Raw genomic sequence first — 18213 nt, forward strand, 5'->3', positions numbered from 1 at the left:
TCATCCCTTGCTTCACCTTGTCTCTTCCATCCATACGGACTATTAACTCTTAATAGACTCTGTTTCACGATATATCCCGTGAAATTCCATTCGACCGCTAAGATCTCTACAGAACCAAATAGTTATGCTATCACTTAACTCTTTTTTTTCTCATTAGTTTTTAAAGATTTAAATTGTTCAGATAATCTAGATCTGGGAGATTGAAAGAATCTCTTAATGTCGCCTTTTTCTGATAAATATGTTGATTTAATATTATGTTCTTCCATCAAATGTACAAGTAGGTTGCTAACCGTTTTCTTGTACCTATATATCTTTCGTTTATCAGAATGCATAAAACATATTTTACAGTATACCATACATGACATTTGTTAACTATAATGTTTTTTTCATTATCTTTAAGCATGCCAAAATATTCTCTGGCGACACTTTGAGTACGATTAGTTTCAATAAATACTACTAGATTTTTATTTTTTTTCAGATCACTGCTAATAGTTTCATCTGTAACATCATCTGGCTCATCATTATGCATTCTCTCTTCTGCACATTCATTATTAATAAACGACATTTTTTGCTTTGGTTAAAAATATATAAATATACTAAAAGTTATCGGATAGCTTTCGTATATTTTGGCGAGATTCTCTAATGTCTTAGAAGAATTGCTATTAATTGTACTTAACGATTTCTTATTGAGATATATTCTTTTAGATCTAACAAGACATTAAAGAATTCTGCCACTGATTTCAGATTTCAGGGATCATTTTTCAAAGTCTCGTGTGTATGTATATGTATGTATGTATGAGTGTATGTGTGGGTATAAATATGTATGTGATAGAATACTTACTATTTTATGATAAAATAATTCGAGTGACTCTGACAAGCACTTAGTACGGACTTCAACAGCAACATCAACATAAATTCCACCAAACATCGAATCTTCTCTTCAGCTAGAATATTTTCACGCGGATGAAATATTGTCGACAGAGCGACACTTTCCTAGTTCCCCGTCTTCCACGTGTCTGATCCTGAAAAAACGTCGTCACGCGATAATTTCGATATCCTGCGATTGTGTAACGTTCGCATTCCGCGTTTTCACGACACGATGTATCTGTTTAATGACAAAGAACAAAAAAACAGACCCGATGAATTAATCCCGTTGTCACATCTTACACAAACTTTCAAACAGTCAAAACTGAGTAAAACGTATTCATCAGCTTCATCTATCTCTATTCAGTACCGACCGATTAGAGTTCTCAAATCAAAACTACGCAGGATTGTTTTTATTTGGCGCGCCACATTAATTTTCGGCGGCGGCGGCGTGTGTCGAAAATATCAAAATCGGCGGTGGCGAAATCGATGGACGATAATTTACCGGCGGCGGCGGCGTGGCGCGGCGGCGCAAGGATCTAGATCGATGTTTTAATGGAAGATGATAGAATTTGCCTTATCTAAGTCCCCACTGATTCGTACCAAGGAGGACCAGCGCCTACCGGCTATTGTCTCGGAGCGTCAGAAGAATTTCCTCCGGCCTACAGTTAGGACGAACTCTGATTTCCTCTGATTGTTCACTGCATTATTCTCCGACTTGATTGTAACTACTTATACAATTATATTTTATACAATATACGTAGAGTTAATTGGAAAGTTCTACGAGATTTTATTGGGAACCACTTTCTACCGCCGAATTTAAAATCTGTCATCCCTCGGAAAATTCACACTACTGAATTTTTGAATTTCGAGTGCTATTTTCGACAGATTTAGAAGGAAAGAAGAATCTCAATTTTTCTCAGTAAGAAAGGAGTAGTTAAAAATTTGGTGAGTTAAAATTTATTTTTAATCCTTTTCTTTAATTATATTATAATGTTATCAATTTAATTTCTACTGAATTATTAACATGGTTTTGTCATTATCATTTTACTTGGTATAATTATTCTGTACAGTTCATTATTACTATAGTTATAATTATTATTTTGATTTATAGTTATTACGTCGATTTATAATCGTTAATTATCCAATTATTTGAGATCAATTATTATTGCTTAATTATTATCAATTATTAATATCAATTATTAGTGTAATGAAAGAATTAATAATCTCTGTATTGATCGGGTTTTTATACATAATTTGTCATTTTTAAAACAGATGTGTAAAAGATTTTCGATAATAAAACAATAGCAGAATGACCTAAAATACTCGTATGAAATAAATAATTCTTGTAATTGTCTTCAATATAAATCAAAAATATCATCAAGCTTCTATCTCCGAGCCCACCGGGCCCACTTGGTGGTTACGACGATTTACCCAGGGCTGTCGATCTTTAACAGTATCTCGTCAGTGGTACAAATAACATCTCGAAATCAATTTTTTTTTTAACCCAACCTCTTCGAGATATTTAGAAACTTTGTACTTTCTCTACATGTATTAGATATATCCTGTCACATTGAAAAACTAAAAAATTCACTTTTCTCAGCTATCTCAGCAAAAAGACGAATTATAGCAATCGAATATGCTTTAGGAAGGGTAATAATAATACTTCAATGACGAAAAACTATGATTGTATAAAGATTTAACGAACTAAATGTTTTAACATGATCCTAAAAAAATTACTTTTTTAAAAAAAGGTAAAAAAAAGAAATCGAGTCATCTCAGTAGTAAAACATTATTGTATAAAACTATTTTACAAAAAATTATTTTAATAAAAAATTGCTGTATTAAAAAAAATTGTGTAAAATACGAGGGTCGTTTGATAAATTTAGTAAAAAAGCAAGTAAAACACATTGTTTTGGAAAAAAATCTACGTTATTTCTCAACATAGTCTCCATTGAGGTCTATACACTTGGTCGAACGAGATTCCAATTTTTTAACCGTCGGAAAAATAGACTGTCTCAAAACTTGCAAAATACTCATTGAATTTCACGGAAATTTTCCAAATTTATCAAACGACCCACGTAGTTGTCATAATTATCTACAAAAATTAATGATATATGTAAATAGAAAATTACGTCGAGAAAAGAGTGCGATTTTATTTTATATTTATCAACTGTGTGTGTGTGTGTGTGTGTGTGTGTGTGTGTCTGCCTCTGTATGTGTGTGTGTGTGTGTGTTACATGTGATTGACTGCTGATAAATTTTAAAAAAAGAGAAAAATTTTCAAAAATAAGAATCTATATCTTGGTAAATGCACCAAGTAAAATATATGCATATGCCTTGTACACGTTCTAATTTTCGCGAATAATTAATCTCTAATGAAATTTTACGCACTACCATCCGCGGTGGCTCTTAGTCGCTCTTTTCTCGTGTATCGTGTTGTTTAATACATAACAGAGCCTAATTCTTTATCAATTTATTAATTTGTTGAATTTTAATATTTTGATGTGTAAATTAGTGGATAGATAGTATTAATATATTTAAAATCAACACTAACTGAGGATCAGGATTCTTTTAATTTCTAAAACATCTTTTATATAATATATATAATTAAAAAAACGTTTTACGCAAGTTTTAAATCGCACAATCTTTAAATTAAAATAAGTTATGAAAACTTGGCGTGCCCGGATCGTAATTAAATACAGATTTAATATTTAATTGTATAATATTTATGATTTTACATTTTATTGGGAATATATTTGTTTATAATGTAAACGCTACACAACAACGATGACTCGGACGTAAAAATGAAAGACACTTTCATAATATAAATCGTGTCGTAGCTTTCCATTAAGAAAAAATTATCATGTAATTGTAAATTATCATGTAATTGTTTTTTATATTCTCATTGAATAATTAACTAACATGCTTGAATAAATAAATTTGATAAATAAATTAATGAAATATTAATTTATTAATAAATAAGTAAATATAGATTACTTAGATAACTGAATCAACAACCAATCTTGCCTTAAATTTCTACAAAGTGTCCCATTCAATTTTTGCCCGGAGGCCCCCAATATTATAGCTACGCCACTGAATAGAGATACTATGCAACATGTTTCAAGTTTCTTTATAATATTTCACGACTCCTACGCAAACAAGCTACTTCTTTTTAAGTTTAGATTTTATCAACGTATTCTTTTTACTTCCCCAGTCAAAAATTCTTCTACAAACCATATGAAAAAGTGGTAAAAGGTGTGTGTGATAAAACTCTATAAACAAATTCAACAATATATAATTTTGAAAAAAGGTATTTTTCGTAAAACATAAAAATTATCCCGGTTTAAAAGTACGCATAAATTTCCAAATAATATTCGCTAATTCGAGAATTCGAATTTAACACGCATCGAGAATTTTCTTGAGTTTTCGATCGGTCAGAAAAACTCAACCGTTTCCGTTATTTCTTCCATTTTTTCATCCCTTAAGAAACGCTTGTCACGCTTTATAATAACATCAACCGTTATTCGAATAGCTGATTGCCAATCAGCTAATTGAAAAATACTACGCACATGAACTAAAAAATTTTCTACGTCAAACCTCACGGTGGCTAATTATATGCGGCGTCTTGAGGTCACCGCTAAACGATCAAATTTAGCCTACGTCGCCAATGGCCCCAGAATCTGCTCGCTATAAAACAGGCACCGCACGTGAGCACTTCGTAGTTCGCACTTAGCAATTCACAGAATTTTCCGCAAGTAAAACCGTTTTTAGTAAAACTGCTTTTAGTAAAACCGCTCTTAAAACTGCTCGTTCTTATTAGTAAAGATATATGTCGCAAAGTTACGCCGCTATATTCGTCTTCGGACTTACCTCGACGTCTTCGCCATTTCAGTTCCTGAAACTTTGTACATTTTTTGTAAATATAATTTTATTTAATTGTGTGGTGTAAAATAAAAAAATCAGAAAAATACAAAAAAATACGTGTCGTATAGAGTCTCTGTAGTTATAACAAAATTGTCGTGTCCTATTCTATAACGTTCTCTCAAATTCTCCGCTGTCGCGGTAATCCGCAGTTGCTCCGCGAACATATATATTTATTTTTTTTATATTTTGATGAAAATGATAAGATAGCAGAAAAATTATGTAAAAGAATATATATGTTCAACTAGAAGAAATTAATAAAAAGACAGATACAATCATTATGAAATTTGATAAAAGAGAAAAGCTAAGGACCGTGGCATAGGTTGTTATTACGTAATTAAAATTAGAACATAAATTTAGGACGGAAAATTTATATATTCTTTAATAATTGTTAGCAAAAAAAAATAATATTTTCCGTCGAAAAAATAATATAAATATCGACATACGTATGTTTCGATCTAATGCGAATCTTTTTCAATGTCTTGAAACGGATCGCATAACGTGAACGTTGCAAAGGCGCGTTAAAAAAAGTATGATCACAACGAAGACCGAGACATTACATTATTGGTCAAGATCATACTACTTTCTTTTTATGGCTTTTTCTCTTGTCTTTGCACTCTTCTACGCTTCCACCTCGTTATCAATCAAACCAATTTTTTCGGCATCTTGAAGGTTTGAATGTTTGAGTGGTTTTCATGTCTTTATCGCATTAGGACTATCATATTCTTATTACAACGACTCTCAACAATATGGACCAATATGAACTTTTTATAATTTGGATTTGTTTTAATAAGGTAAAGTATATCTTTCTTTGATTCCTCGTGTTACTTGGATGATTTTGATATCGAGGTGAGCGTTGCGCTTTTTGCTTGAATATGTCATCGCCATGCGCATATACATATTTTTTATTTATTTTTATTTTATCATATTTTGTACAAAAGCTTTTTATTTTTTAATCCTCATTATTTTTTGTTGTCTTTGCATTTTATTAGATAGTCGATCGTTTTAATATGTTTGTTTGACATATTGATTATTTTTTACTGCGCGCATCTTCGCAATGTTCACGTTCTAATCACGTTCACTTATGCGATCCGTTTTAAGACATTGAGAAAGATCCGCATTGGATCGAAACATACGTTTGTCGATATTTTTGTATTTGTATTATTTTTTCGATAAATAATGTTCTTTTTTTTACTATCAATTATTAAAGAATATATAAATTTTTTGTCCTAAATTTATGTTTTAATTTTAATTACATAATAACAACGTATGCCACAATCTTTAGCCTTTCTCTTTTATCAAATTTGATTGTTATCTTACGGACCATTATTCTCTTTTGTTTTTACAATCATTATGAATCAAGGGAGATTCAACAGGTCCCTTCTTCCAAATGAAGAGACCTCAAAAACACAAATACAAATCTCCCATTTCTACCTATTAAGAGAGAAGAGCAATTGAATTTATGGAAGCATTTTTAGAACAAAAGAACAATTTTGCAGCTGTAGTGAATAAACATCTATTTTTATATTGATATATGTATGTATGTGTGTATAGGGTGTCCATTTTAAAACCTAGCACCCATTTATTTCATGATTGACTATTTTTTGCGAAAAATGCCAAATACAAATGTCAATTTTGTTTTTGAAGGGGACATTTAAATACATTGAATATAATGAAATTTTTTCATCCCCTTCGTCAAAGTAGCTACCCCTTCAAAAATCTTAAATGGCAATAGGAGTCAAGTATAAAGATCATTTTAAAGATCTCTTTTGATTTTTTATACAATTCTTTCTTTTTTTTTTTAAGTGAATATTTTTCGAGAAATCGCATTTCGAAGCTTTAGATGCCAAAAATGTTTTACATATAAAGATAAATTTTGGAGAATTTATTTATTAGAATTTATTTATTAGAATTTATTTATTAGTTATTTATTATAATAAATGTTCAAAATGTCTTCTATTGTTTTATAAGCAATAATATAAATGATTTTCAAATTCTGAATGAATATTTTCAAAAGGAATATCTCTGCATTCTTGTAGAATTCTTCGACGCAAATCATTTATATTACTGCATTCTTGTACAATTCTTCAACGCAAATTATTTACATTACAGCATTCTTGTACAATTCTTCGACGCAAATCATTTATATTACTGGTGTTTTATAAATAACGGAGTTTAGTGCTCCCACAAAAAATCTTTTACAAAATGTTAAAAAATTTATATTTTGCGCTAATTTTATTTGTTTATAATTGAAATATGATTGAATTAAAACAAATGTCGTACAAGATTAAGTTGACTGATTAAGATTAACTGTGATTTTCAAAAATTGCGTCTGTGTCTAGTCTTAAGTTAATTAAAACAATTTTTATTTATAATATAAATGTCAAAGAAAAATAAATAGTTATATCTTTCAACATTTAATTGAATTTTTACTTTTATTTTAATAAAAATGAGAAGTATAAACTTTTTTTTTGCATTATATGTCGAAATAAATTAATATTTCTAAATTTCATTATTCATGTTCCATAATATTTGGTAAGACTAGATTTATAAAAAATTTAATAGTTGTAAAATTTTAATTTTAATTTTTTTACCGTATAAGTTAACTCTTGATTATATCTATTTCAATTAAATATTTACAAATATTTTTTCAGTCCTTTTCAGTTACATTTACTAATAAAAGATTACAAGACCGACAATTTTTATGAATATTTTACGAATATTAAATATTGAACACATAAGTAGTGAAATGTAGATAAATTAACTTATTTTAATGTGTATATTACAAGAAAAAAATTTATATTTTCTCGCCTCTAATATTACAGCTGCATTGAGAAAGAAGTATTCAATATTGAATCGAATTCGAATCATTCTATATCGATAACTGATCGAAAAATGAATCAATTAAAAATCAACTAAAATCGATGAATATAAAATTAATTATGAATTAATTTTCTTTTTATATTTTCGACGTATCGACTTTACATCAATCTGTCGAGTCATTTCTCGCTGGATCATATATAAAAATATTTTTCTCCTTAAATTCTTACAGTTTTGGGAGAGAAAGATATCGCTGAGAATTGGAAAACATGACGAATACAAATAACAACTCGTTTTATTATTCTCTGAGTGGCAACAAACAAGAAGATGAGGTAAGAATTTATCTTTCATTCTAATTTTTCTCTTTTTCTTAGATATTTCATTTATCTATAATGACTACAGAGATTTCGGTGACATAAAAGATTAAGAAAATTATGATTTATTGTAGAAACTGTTAGAACCGATCAGATACAATCTTCAAGTTCCTGGAATGCAGATAATGACGGCAAAATTAATGCAGACTTTTAATTACTGGCTAAAAATATCGCCTGACAGAATAAAAGCAATCGAAGAAATAGTAATCATGCTTCACAGCTCGGGCAATATGTAAGTTTGCATTTTGTTATATCATAATTTTTTATGTTTTTTTTATTCCAATTGCACACATTTTTATTTCTTTATAATATATATTGGATGATTGCATAAGTTCGTGCCCGATTTAAAGATAAACTTCAATAGGTTATATTTTAAAGAATACACTTTTATTAATCAATTATATAGTCTCCATTCTCCTCTACAATGGTTTTCCAACGATCTACAAGCTTGTCGATTCCATTTTTGAAGAAAAAACTTGGTTTTTTTTGAAAAAAGTTTGTAAGGTGCTTTTCGACAGCTTCCTCGGAATTGAGATTCTTGCCATTCAAACTATTCTGCAAAGACCGGAACAGATGAAAATCTGAAGGCGCAATGTCTGGAGAGTATGGCGGGTGCTGCAGAATTTCCCATTGCAACTCCTGCAGTTTTCGCAGCGTCTGTTGGGCGACGTGTGGCCTAGCATTGTCGTGATGGAAGATGATGCCTTTTCGATTGGCTAAAACCGGACGTTTTTCTCGAATAGCTGCATCGAGTCTAGTGAGTTGCTCACAGTATTTGTCCGCCGTGATTGTTTCGCCGCGTCGGAGCAGCTCGAAGTGAATAATTCCCCTGCAATCCCACCAAACACACAGCAACACCTTCATCGGATGCAGGCCAGCTTTTGCGACGGGTTCTGCTCCTTCAGCTGCTTTTTTCCATGTCCTCTTCCGCTGTACGTTGTTGTAGAGAATCCACTTCTCATCGCCTGTTACCATTCGATCCAAAAAAGGCTCTTTTTTGTTACGCTCGAGAAGGGAAAGGGCTACAGTCATGCGGTTCAGCTTATTCCTTTCAGTCAGGAGATGCGGCACCCACGTATCGAGCTTGGAAACGTATCCAAGCTTTTTTAAATGGCGAAAAGCGGTTGAATTATCAATGTTCAGCCTCTCAGCAATATCCTCAGTTGTAATCCTTGGGTTTTTTTCCACTAAGGCACACACAATGTCGTCATCAATGCCAGAAGGCCGTCCAGAGCGGGGTTGATCTTCCATGTTAAAATCACCATTTCGAAATCTGCCAAACCACTTTTTGACTGTCCGGAGAGCAGGAGCACGGTCCAAATAAACGCTCTGAATGTTTTTTTGTGCAGTCCCAACACTCACGCCTTTTCGAAATTCATATAGCATTACATGTCGCAAATGCACCTTTTCGTTCTCCATTTTTAATAATTTCTCTTATGCACAAATGGACTTATCTGAACAATGCCTGATGCTAAAGTGACATAAGACACTGTCACCTATCCGGTGCAAGCAATATTACCAAACGAAAACAATAGAACTCCGTCATGCAATAACTTAATGCCATCTATGAAAATCGGGCACGAACTTATGCAATTATCCAATATATTTAGATTGTTATGATTATTTCACATAATTTTCATTAAGAAATATTATTTTGTAATATTTCACACAGCACCAAGAAATATTATTTTGTAATATTTCACACAGCACCAAGTTGTCTAAAAGTACTCCTAAAACTCAATATATTTTTGTCATAAACATCTGTATCAACATCGTTATCAATTGTCATAAACATCTGTATCAACATCGTTATCTTATTCAACATCGTTAAATCGATGGAAAGATTGTTAGAACCGAGAATTCCTTGAACTGAGTGACATTTTAGTCTTATCCATATGATGACTAAAAATGACTTTATTCAAGAACATTAAGAGGGACCCGTTTGCCTATATTCCCGATTGCCAACATTTCTGATTGCCTATATGTATTATTGCACACATGAAAAAAATAAAGAAACGAAAGTACGATTGCACATATGACATTATTGCACACATACACATTGCACACATGACATTATTGTTCACATGCACATTGCATACATGACATTATTGCACACACAAAATAAGAAAATCATATTGACACTTTCCACACACGACTTTATTGTACACATACAGATTGCCCACATGACATTATTGCGCACATACATCCCACACAGCCATCAAGTCGTCTAAGAGTACTACTAAAACTGAACATCTTTTTCTCACAGATATCTTTTACTGACATCGTTAAAGAGTTATATCTAATCAGCAAGTTGAAAAAAACGTATTTTTGGGAAATTAAAAGAAAACTGTTAGGTATTTTTATTTCATCGATTCTTTATCGTAATATATGTATATTTATCAAAGAAGTTTTCATAATTTTTTCAATTAAAAATATCGAGAAATGTAGACACAGTAGCTATTTTCCAGAGACATCTTTTTTCGGAGGCGCTTGGCGGTGAGCAAGATTACTCGGAGCTGGATCATCTGAAATAAAAAATGCAAAAGAATTTAACTTTCGTATGAATTGATCTAGTTCGAGATTTTTTATAGACTTTTTATAGACTTGATTTCTATATAGACATTCGGTAGCAGGAATATTTCAATACACACAATAAATGGACTATTTCTCCAATTTATTCGCCTAATTTCTAATAATCCGTTTAATATTCTGAATCCCTACAAGGAATCCAGATTATTAAATAAATTATTTGTTTAATAATCTAGATCCTTTATCAGAATTCAGAATATTAAATAAATCAAGTCAATTTATTAGAAATTAAACTGATTCAAGACAAGAAATATAATTACTGCATTAGTCCTTATATCCACTTTAGACGAAAATTCGAATACGAATTAGTTAAGTTTAGTGACGCCACGTAGCGGCAAGTAAAGAAACACATGTTATACAAGTTCATTATGTTAAAATGATGCTGCAATATTGCCAAAGTAATATTACAAAATAATATCTCTGCAATATTTCTGCAGCATTACACTGCAATGTGCAATGTTGTAACATTGCAGCAATGTTGATGCTTCTGTGCTATATGAGTTACAGTCACAATTTAAGTCACAAATTAAGTCAAAATCAAGTGGAGGAAGCATTAGAGTATGCAGCTGCATATCCTAAAGCAATGCCGTTTATAATCTTATATCAAGCACAAAGTTTACCATTTAAAAACTATTTATTTTTAATTCAAAATATGAACAATCCAGTGTTATGGTGGTATGCTCTTCGAAGCAGCATAAATAATGCTATTGATTTATCTATGCAACTGCATATATATATATATATATATATATATATATATATATATATATATATATAACTGTTGCATCCTGTGTAGGTATTGAAAGATTATTTTCTACTTTCGGCTTAGTACACAATAAAATACACAATAGGATAGGAACAGAAAAAGCGTCCAAATTGATATCCATTATGAGAACTTTAAATTCAAACAGTATAATTCTAAATGATGATTAGAAACAATATTTATTTTAATGTAAATGTTATTTTAATTTTATCAATATATGATAGTTTATGTAATATATATATATATCAATGTTTTTAACATACATAAGTGAAATTTTTATTACAATATACATGTATATTAAAATTATTTAATAACTTAATTACATGCTTTAAAAATATATTTAAATAAAACACATTTTTAAACAATCATGTTTAAAACACTTGTTTTAAATATGTTTAAAATAAAATTGTATTTAATTAGATGTAATGTTTAAAACATGTTTCGAACATTTGTTTTAAATATAAATGTTTAAAACATAACAACCCTGGATACAATTAAATTTATATATTAAAAGTGCAATTTTCTATATATTCTTAATATTATAATTTGTTTTATTTTTTTATAGACTTGATGACATTCAAGATAATTCCATTTTGCGGAAAGGTATTCCTGTCGCTCATTCTGTTTTTGGGATTCCTAGCTCACTAAGTGCTGCCGCTTATATATTATTCATTGCTTTGGAACGAGTTATTAATTTACGACATCCTGCAGTAAGTAGCCACATTATACTTACAAAAGAAAGATAACGTATACAGTATTTTAGTCGCATTATCTTTAGAAAGTAAGATTGAAAATAACAGATCTTATTCTCTCTTAGAGTTTAAATATTGTCAAAATATGCAAAATTTAAATACTATCCTTGGATTATATGAAATTTATATATTTAAATAAATCGAAAAAATTGAACATTATTTTTTTATACAAAAAATAAAAATTATTGCGAGGACTTGACTGAAAAGAAAAACATACATAAAATGTTTTATCATTAAATAAAATTAAATATTTTATGATATTTTAACATAAACTAATTTCATATAAAGCACATTAAATGTGTTGTGTGTGTGTCGTTAAAATTGTAAAAGATAAGCTCCATAATGCATGTTAGATAAAATTGTGTGTTGTATTATTGTATTAACTACGTTTTCCTTTCAGGCATCAAAAGTATGTATAGAACAATTGTTGGAACTTCAAAGAGGTCAAGGAATAGATATTTTTTGGCGGGATAATTTCATTTGTCCAAGTGAGGAAGATTACAAGGCTATGGCAATAAAAAGTAAATGTTAATATTTGTGTGCATATATATATTTCTCTTCTTAATATTTGTATGCATATATATATTTCTTCGAATTAAAAAAATTACATATAAAAAATTATATATATAAATATATATATATATATATATATATATAATATAAAAAAAGTAAATGTTAATATTTGTGTGTGCATATATATATTTCTTTGAAATAAAAAAAATTACATATAAAAATTATATACATATATATATATATATATATATATATATATATATATATACACGTACTCAGCAAACTTCAAGTTATACATGTTATATAACTGTAAGAATTATATTATTAAGTGGGAAATTATAACTGAGTGTATATATATACACATAATTGAAATATCTATTAATTTTACAGAGATTGGTTGTTTCTTTAACTTGCCAATAAGATTAATGAATTTGTTCTCAACTTACGAAGAAGATTTATCGCCGCTATTAACTCTTTTGAGTTTATACTATCAAATACGTGACGATTATTGTAATTTATGCCTCAGTGATGTGAGTAATAATATATATATTTGCAACATTATACGTACTTAAATAAATTGAAAAAATTGAATTATCAATATATTTTTTGTTATAGTATACCGAAAATATTTATTGTGATGATTTGACTGAAGGAAAATTCAGCTTACCAATTATTCATGCGCTTAAAACCAATCCTGATGATAAGCAAATAATGAGTATCCTTCATTATATATTATTTGTTTATATTTTTTTAAATTAACACACTAGTAACACATTTACTAAAGAAATGTAAGCAGCCCTACATTTCTCATCATATACATACACATATACAATTTTTAGATACTTCATAATTTTATTTATAATTTTATTATATATATGTTTCCTTAATAATGCTTGATAAAGATATTCTGAAACAACGAACGAAAAATATCGAAGTGAAACGTTATTGCGTTAAATTATTAGAGAAATTTGGCTCTCTCAAGTATACAAGAAGCGTACTCGAAGAATTGGATATGAAAGCAAGAGCTGAGATTGATCGCTTAGGAGGCAATCCGTTCCTAATAAAAATTCTAGATGAGTTGAAGAATTGGGATAGCAACGAAGCGTCCCAAGATCCCTTAACACGGACATTTTTATAAGAAAGAAAGTATACTCATATAGAGAATAATTGATATTAGATCCATTGAATATTTTTTATAGGCATTAAGGATATCCACGAGTATATGAAAATCAGTTATTAGAAATAGCTAATAGATAACTAGTAGATCTATATATATATATATATATATATATATATATATATATATATACATGTATGTATGTATCATCCACATATCCATATCCATTAAATAACTACCAAAGATATCCACTAGATACACACGATATTATTCTCATATCTATATTCGCACGCAAGAAAAACGGCCCACTAAATTTTAGCATAATTTTTTAACATCTTTCAATAGCAATAAATCAGTGAAAAATTATCACACTGAGATGAAACAATTCAAATGATATAATAGCTCGAATTAAAGCTTGAACATTTCTCCTAAAAACAAAAAATAAATAAATAAAGGAAAATTAATCGATTGATATAATGGTTTTAAAGATAAAATCTAAATGAAATATAATTGATATGATTTAGGCAAAAAGTAAACCACAAATTATGGATGTAATATGCAAAAAAGGAACAAATTGTTAGAATTATTAAAATAAATTATCAGTTATAAATGTACGCGCAAACGTTTCGATCTATTCCAGATCCTTCTCAATTCTGACATAATAGAAATTACAAAGGATATAAATACAAGTGTAAAAGGTCGCTCGCAAATAATAACGTTCGCAGAATTTGAATACAATAACAAAATTCGAATTAATGAAAAAAGGCGCAAATAAAATATTCGTCAGTGTAGTGGAAATTACAATAATAAAATCGGAATACGAGTACATGGTAGAGAAAATTAAATTTGTAACGTTCGGATGGAAAGATATAGATGTAGATATGCCCACATGTCGGCATGTTACTCACCAGGTATATACACAGAGATCGCAACTGTGTAGGAAAGAAAGCGTTAAAAAACGATGGCATGCGAGTAAAGGACAGAGATACCGCACGCTATCCACACTTTGTATAAAGCCAAAAAGATTCTTAATTTTGCAAATTAATAAATCCCAAGCAAAGTAAACCTGAATCTGAAAAATAAAATTGAGCAGAGCAACACGCGTTCATGCAATACATATCACATTAGAAAGAAAAAATGAAAAATAAAAGAGAAGAGAAAAATTAATTTGAGAAAGCGATAATTGAGGCAAATCAATAAATGCAGCTTATTAAGAAAAATTACATACAAGCAGTAGAGAAGCCCATTAAATAACTGACAGAAAAAATGAAGGAAAGAGAGCAATTACACTGATCAATTATAAGAAACATGTAACTCATCCAAGACAACGAGACGTATTGTAACGCCTCGGCTCACGATGACGGTGGGAGGGGAAGGGAAGGGGGAAGGAAATTCAGGAACGGATAATGTATGAGAATAGTAATTTGAAATCGTAGGAAATAAAAGATGATTTATGATCGAAAAGATTTAATAATTGGAAGATAACTTTTGTCGAATTTTTCTGTGTCATTTTGAACATTCAAGCCATTGTCTTGTCGTGTAATGTGAATCATTTCTGAAATAATTCTCCTAAGAAACGAAGGATCTTGATCCAGAATTTTGACGTTGTTCCATGAAAATTCGTGTCCCTCCAGTCTATGATGGGACAAGACTGATAGATATTTCATAGGTCGATCAATATTCGATCGATGCTCGCGGACGCGAGTCGAAAGTTGCCTGCTAGTCTGCCCCACGTAAGAAGCGGAGCAATTATTGCAACAAATTTTGTATATAACATTAGAATGTTTATCTATCAGTAATAGATCCTTATGCGTTTTTATCAAACGATTCAATTTGTTTAACACGACGTAAGCAAGAGATTTATCTAGTTTTGCAGCAATTTCTTTAAAATGCTCGGAAACATCTTTTATGTATGGAATCACAAAGAACGAATGAGAAGGAGAAGAGGAAGGATGGGAAGTGTGAGAGGAAGCGAGCGTCATACTGCTATGAATAAGTGACTTAATTCTGTTCGTGATTATGGAAAAAATGAAATTTGTAGGATAACCATTGTCGGAAAGTATCTCAAAAATGAGTTTGAAATTCTTCTCATGATATCGGGGATGCGACAATTTAAAAATTTTGTCAGTGAGCCCAATAATTACGCCCTTTTTGTATGCAATAGGATGTTGCGAAAAGAAAATTAAAAATCTTCCAGAAAAAGTGGGTTTTATATACCAATCAAATTCAATGTAATTGTTGTTAATAATAATTGTTACATCTAAAAAATTAAGTTGATTATGATTGGCGATTTTCATAGTGAATTTGAGTCTTTCATGAAAAGAATTGAAAACTGTCATAACGAGATCAAAAGAGGAGGAAGGCGCGATCAAAGCAATGTCATCCACATATCTAAAATAGAACGGAAGATGAAAGGGAAGCTGTGAAATAGCTCTATCCTTCAAATCCTGCAGGACTAAGTCAGCATAGATAGGGGAAAAAAGGGAGCCCATGGGCGTTCCGAATATCTGTCTGTAAATAATCCCATTAAATCTGAAAAAAGTGGAATTTAAAACGAGCTTGAGTCTGATGGCAAATTCAAAAAATGGAATCTTAATTTTGTTCTTGATCAAATGCCAACGTTTGGCAATACTGCCAACAATCAAGTCCGTAGGAACGTTAGTAAATAAAGATACAACATCAAGAGAAATGAGACTAAAATGGTCTTCTACATAAAGATTATTAATTCTGTCTACTAACTCATAGCTATTAGCAATATGACTGTTGGAAGATTCTCGTGAAGGCAGTTGTGGAGGAAAGCCGCGAACTTGTGGAGAGGACTGTTAATAGATGAAACAATAATTCTCAAAGGGCAGTTGGGCTTGTGGATCTTCGGTAAGTCGTATGCTCGTGGTAACGTGCTGTCGCTAATATAGAGAGATCGTTTAGTAAAAGCTGAAATGTAATTTCTCTGATTCCATCTCTTCAAAATCTCGTTCAGTACAAATTTTTTTAGTAAGGTCCTTATTCACAATCACATAAGTATCAGAATCACTCAATAATTTGTTCATCTTTGATATATAAACACTTCTGTCGAGTGCAATGGTGGCATTGCCTTTATCAGCTTTAGTAACAATCAATTCAGGATAATCCGCCAAAAAAGTTTTACTATTTTATTTAGTTTTAAAATCTTTCTATCAAAATCGGAGCACAATCTCGAATTATCAGTACGGTAATTTTCCAAGCATTGTATCGTATAGTTTCTGACATACTGTGTACAAAAAATGAAACAAATTTGACTTACAAAAAATGTTTTACAAAATGGCGGACGTTGAAGATAGACTTTGAGAAATGGAAAACAAATTTTTTTAAAACAGTTGCACTGCTCAGTTGTATCAGTTTTCTGATACAAAAATGTATGAGTTTTTAAGCTCATTTATTTCCTAACAAATTCATATTTTAATCACTTTTCTTCTTTGATAAAAAAAATGCTAAAATTTAATGGCCCAGTTATTTTGCGTGTAAATATATTCACCAACTACTAAAGATATACCGGATATTTATATACATCGCGATATTAAATTTATGTATTTGTTTATTATATAAAGTGTCTTCCTAAGAATCAATAGCTTTAATTTGAGCTATTATATCATTTGAATTGTTTCATCTTGTCAGTATGATGATGTTTCACTGATTTATTGCTAATGAAAGATGTTAAAAAATTGTGCTAAAATTTAGTGGGCCGTTTTTTTTGCATGTGAATATACAGGGTGGGCCATTTTAAGTAATTCACTCAAATATTTCGGAAAATAATGAAAAATCAAAAAAATGTTTCAGATAAAAGTTGTATGGCTTGAAGGGGGCCATCAGATAGTGGCAATGATTTGACCTTGGAGAGTCATTTGAAGATGACGTAAAGGTAACCTTCAATTTCTTAAATGGAACTCCCTACTTTTTATTACATATTCGTGTAGCTTATCTCGAGAGCTTTCCAAAACACTATAATAAAGTATTTCTTCATTGAGTACTTTTCGAGTTATGAGGCTTGAAATCATTTCTTAATTTTGTATAAACCGTAAAATATCTAGTAAAATATTCATTTTTCGATTATCTTGCTTTAATACTTTTATGTACAAAATAATGAGAGAAATCAATTGGTGTAAAAAAAACACATAGTTGTTTCAAAGAAAAAATATGTAATTGTTAATTGCAAATTACATATTTTTTCTTAAAAATAACTATGTGTTTTTTTTACACCAATTGATTTCTCTCATTATTTTGTACATAAAAGTATTAAAGCAAGATAATCGAAAAATGAATATTTTACTAGATATTTTACGGTTTATACAAAATTAAGAAATGATTTCAAGCCTCATAACTCGAAAAGTACTCAATGAAGAAATACTTTATTATAGTGTTTTGGAAAGCTCTCGAGATAAGCTACACGAATATGTAATAAAAATAGGGAGTTCCATTTAAGAAATTGAAGGTTACCTTTACGTCATCTTCAAATGACTC

At 30.0% G+C, this 18213-nt stretch overlaps 1 protein-coding gene across 7 annotated transcripts; it reads left to right on the forward strand.

Annotated features, from left to right (window-relative positions):
- The first annotated feature begins 1541 nt into the window (after positions 1-1541).
- Positions 1542-13840, forward strand: LOC112637693 (geranylgeranyl pyrophosphate synthase-like). 7 transcript variants are annotated; one of them, XM_025407922.1, is made up of 9 exons: positions 4541-4783; positions 6152-6324; positions 7841-7940; positions 8057-8214; positions 11900-12044; positions 12487-12607; positions 12990-13129; positions 13215-13314; positions 13502-13840. In XM_025407922.1, exons 3-9 carry the CDS (start codon positions 7878-7880, stop codon positions 13735-13737), a joined length of 963 nt encoding a protein of 320 aa, XP_025263707.1. In that variant the 5' UTR covers positions 4541-4783; positions 6152-6324; positions 7841-7877; the 3' UTR covers positions 13738-13840. The 7 variants fall into 7 exon arrangements, with proteins under 7 accessions (XP_025263709.1, XP_025263707.1, XP_025263706.1 ...); XM_025407924.1 differs by lacking the exons at positions 4541-4783; positions 6152-6324 and adding an exon at positions 1542-1812; XM_025407921.1 differs by lacking the exon at positions 6152-6324.
- The last annotated feature ends 4373 nt before the right edge of the window (positions 13841-18213 follow it).

The sequence above is a fragment of the Camponotus floridanus genome, unplaced genomic scaffold, assembly GCF_003227725.1.
Source record: "Camponotus floridanus strain SB8 unplaced genomic scaffold, Cflo_v7.5 scaffold194, whole genome shotgun sequence".
NCBI classification, from domain to species: Eukaryota; Metazoa; Arthropoda; class Insecta; order Hymenoptera; family Formicidae; genus Camponotus; species Camponotus floridanus.

What these genes read in the sequence shown, in the direction of transcription:
- LOC112637693 (XM_025407924.1), top strand. Translation starts at nt 7,878, where the DNA reads ATGACGAATACAAATAACAACTCGTTTTATTATTCTCTGAGTGGCAAC. An exon ending in TTAATTTACGACATCCTGCA is followed by an intron (nt 12,045 to 12,486) that starts GTAAGTAGCCAC and finishes TTTTCCTTTCAG; the next exon opens with GCATCAAAAGTATGTATAGA. An exon ending in GTAATTTATGCCTCAGTGAT is followed by an intron (nt 13,130 to 13,214) that starts GTGAGTAATAAT and finishes TTTTTGTTATAG; the next exon opens with TATACCGAAAATATTTATTG.